Below are 2,420 nucleotides of genomic sequence, written 5' to 3' on the forward strand. Positions count from 1 at the left end.
GGGGCCAGCGGCCAGTGCGCCCGCCCGCCCACCGGGCTCCGGTGGCGGTGGCGCAGGCAGAGGGACACCTCGCTCTGTTGCGAGGAGCGAGGACACTTCCCGGAGGAGCTGACATCCGACCTGAGACCTGGGAGGCCAGCAGGAAGGATGAGAAACCGGGGGAGCCGGTTCTCAGCAGAAGGAACGAATGGATGTTCCAAGTCCCCGAGGGGAAAGGCCCGAGTTTAAGTCATTTAGGCTGCAATGAGAAATGGCGGAGAAGGGACGGAGGTCCGATTGCGCCGGCCTCTTGCCCGTATCAGGGGCTTCCTTAAGCAAAGAGCAGCGGGACCCCTGAAGGGGTTTCCCCCTCCTGCCCGCGCTGTGGTCAGGGGTCCTAAGGAGCTCAGGGACTCGAGGTGAGAGGGGCTGAAAGGAGGCGGTGGAGAGAGAGAAGGGACCGGATGAGGGAGATGGTGAGACAGCAGGGTCGGCAGGGTTTTGTGACCTGTCGCGTTCCGGGAATAAAATCAAGGCTGGTGCCCGCGTTTCCTCTCGAATGTGTAGCGGATGATGGCTTCTTCACTGAGAAGAACACGGGAGGGCATGAGTTTGGATCCATGTTATGTTTGGGAACCTGTGAAAGTCCAAGTGGAAGTTTCTAGAAAGCAATTGAACATTTGGGTCTAGATCAGGCTTTTGACAGACTAGAGCCCATGGAGCAGCCTGCTGTGGCTGTATTTGCACGATACTGGCTGAGTTAGGGATGTGACAAAGGCTAACAAGCCTGGGAAGTATTTACGATCCTGCTTTTTGCAGGAAAAGTTTGCAGATTGCTGATGTAGGGCCCAGGACAGAGGTGTAGGCTAGAGATATAGCATCACAGGAGTTGTCAGCAGGTGCTTGGTACAGAAATGGTCCAGGAGGAGCTCTGGGCTCTAGAACCTGGCGGCCCCTCTGGCCTCTCAGGAGGATGAGCTGTGACTTGGTGTGATCATGTTTTCACGGGGGCCCTATCCCGGTGGGCAGGCCAATGATTTGGCTGCCAGCGCTTCGTCCCTGCTCAAACATTGCCGGTGGCTGGTGGTTAGAGGCATGCGGGCTTCGCCTCGCTGCGTGTGGTGTGCCTGAGCTGCTCTGGCCTGCTTTGGGTGGGGAGAGAGGAGGAATCCAAGGAGAGAGTGACAGCGACCTTGGTTTTGTATGGCTGGCTGGAGTGACAGTGAGGAGTGACAATGATTTAGTTTGCTAATGACCGTTTTAAAAATTATATTTGGCTCTCTCATCAAGAATTCATTTTACCTACCTGGCCCTTGAAAGCATCTGAGTTCGTAAGCCCTGGTCAGGAGAAGCAGGTGAGCATTGGGGGAGGGGAGAAGAGAGTGGAAATTAGATTGGGGCCAGATGATGGGTGGGGTGGTGATTGTGTGCTACATGTTGTGCTTTTAACTTAAAAGCATGATGTGCCACTAAAAGCAGGGTGTACCACAAACTCGGGGAGCTCCAGGCTCCTTGGAAAAGAAAAGTTGCCATTTGTGGAGGAAAAGTGGTCCTTCTTTTTCTAGGGTCATGTGACCTTCATAAAAGACTAGATTCTCTGGTTCTTAGTTTTACAGCACAGTAACAGAAAGTAGTTATTTGGATGTAAAAAGTAAAAGCCTTCGGAATCATTCCAGTCTAGTTTCCCGAGTCCCCTAAGTGTGGCAAAGGGAAAGAAAAATCCACTAACTTGATATTCCAGTTCAATAAGTTGGATGGATAATGCTGTGAACGGATATATAGAGAAAGGATGGCTGACCGATATCTTACTGCAAGCCTCCTGCTGGGCTTCTGCAACCCAGCTCCTTCTAGAATCCTCCGGTCACCCAGGGAGTGATGGATCATCACAAGCATCGTTCAGTTTTATTTGACGTACTTTATAAAACCAAGTTCCCATATATAATAACTATAGGAGCTGAAGGCCGACTGCATTTGGTTGCTCTGAGACGCCTCTCCCCCCGCGCAGGCCACAGTCAGTAGTCCTCTGGGCCCTTCTTTAGAAGTCGCTGCAGGTGGCCGCAGAACCACCGTGAGGAAAAGCGCCGTGGCCATCGCTGACCTGCGGCGGGCAGGCTCTCAGACTGCAGACACTGGCACGTCACTAAGAACTAACTTCCTGATGCACAGATAAGTGGCAAAGTGAATTAAGACAAAGACAGTATTACCTCTGGGGACAACTAAGCTTGGGTGGCTAGTCCGAACACCCCTTTTAAAAAATTTTATTTCATTACCAGCTACCATTTATTTCAGGCTTGTCTGCTCTGTGCCAGGCACAAATACCACGACGAATTAAGAACTGCAAATCCCACATCATGCTATAATCACCAGATTTTTCTCTGGACCTGGGTCTCGAGAGACTGCTCTTAACCACCGCATTGCAATTTGCTGCTGGGAAAAAGAGA

The 2,420-nt window shown here is 51.7% G+C and overlaps 1 protein-coding gene across 1 annotated transcript in view; it reads right to left on the reverse strand.

Moving 5' to 3' along the window:
* The window catches only part of PLG (plasminogen), a 48,664-nt gene that overhangs the window by 44,439 nt on the left and 1,805 nt on the right, over positions 1-2,420 (reverse strand). The window contains exon 2 of the mRNA XM_023523446.1: positions 33-127. Coding sequence (XP_023379214.1) covers positions 33-127 — 95 coding nt within the window. The remainder of the gene's footprint in view (positions 1-32; positions 128-2,420) is intronic.

The sequence above is a fragment of the Pteropus vampyrus genome, unplaced genomic scaffold (assembly GCF_000151845.1).
Source record: "Pteropus vampyrus isolate Shadow unplaced genomic scaffold, Pvam_2.0 Scaffold392, whole genome shotgun sequence".
Taxonomy (NCBI): domain Eukaryota; kingdom Metazoa; phylum Chordata; class Mammalia; order Chiroptera; family Pteropodidae; genus Pteropus; species Pteropus vampyrus.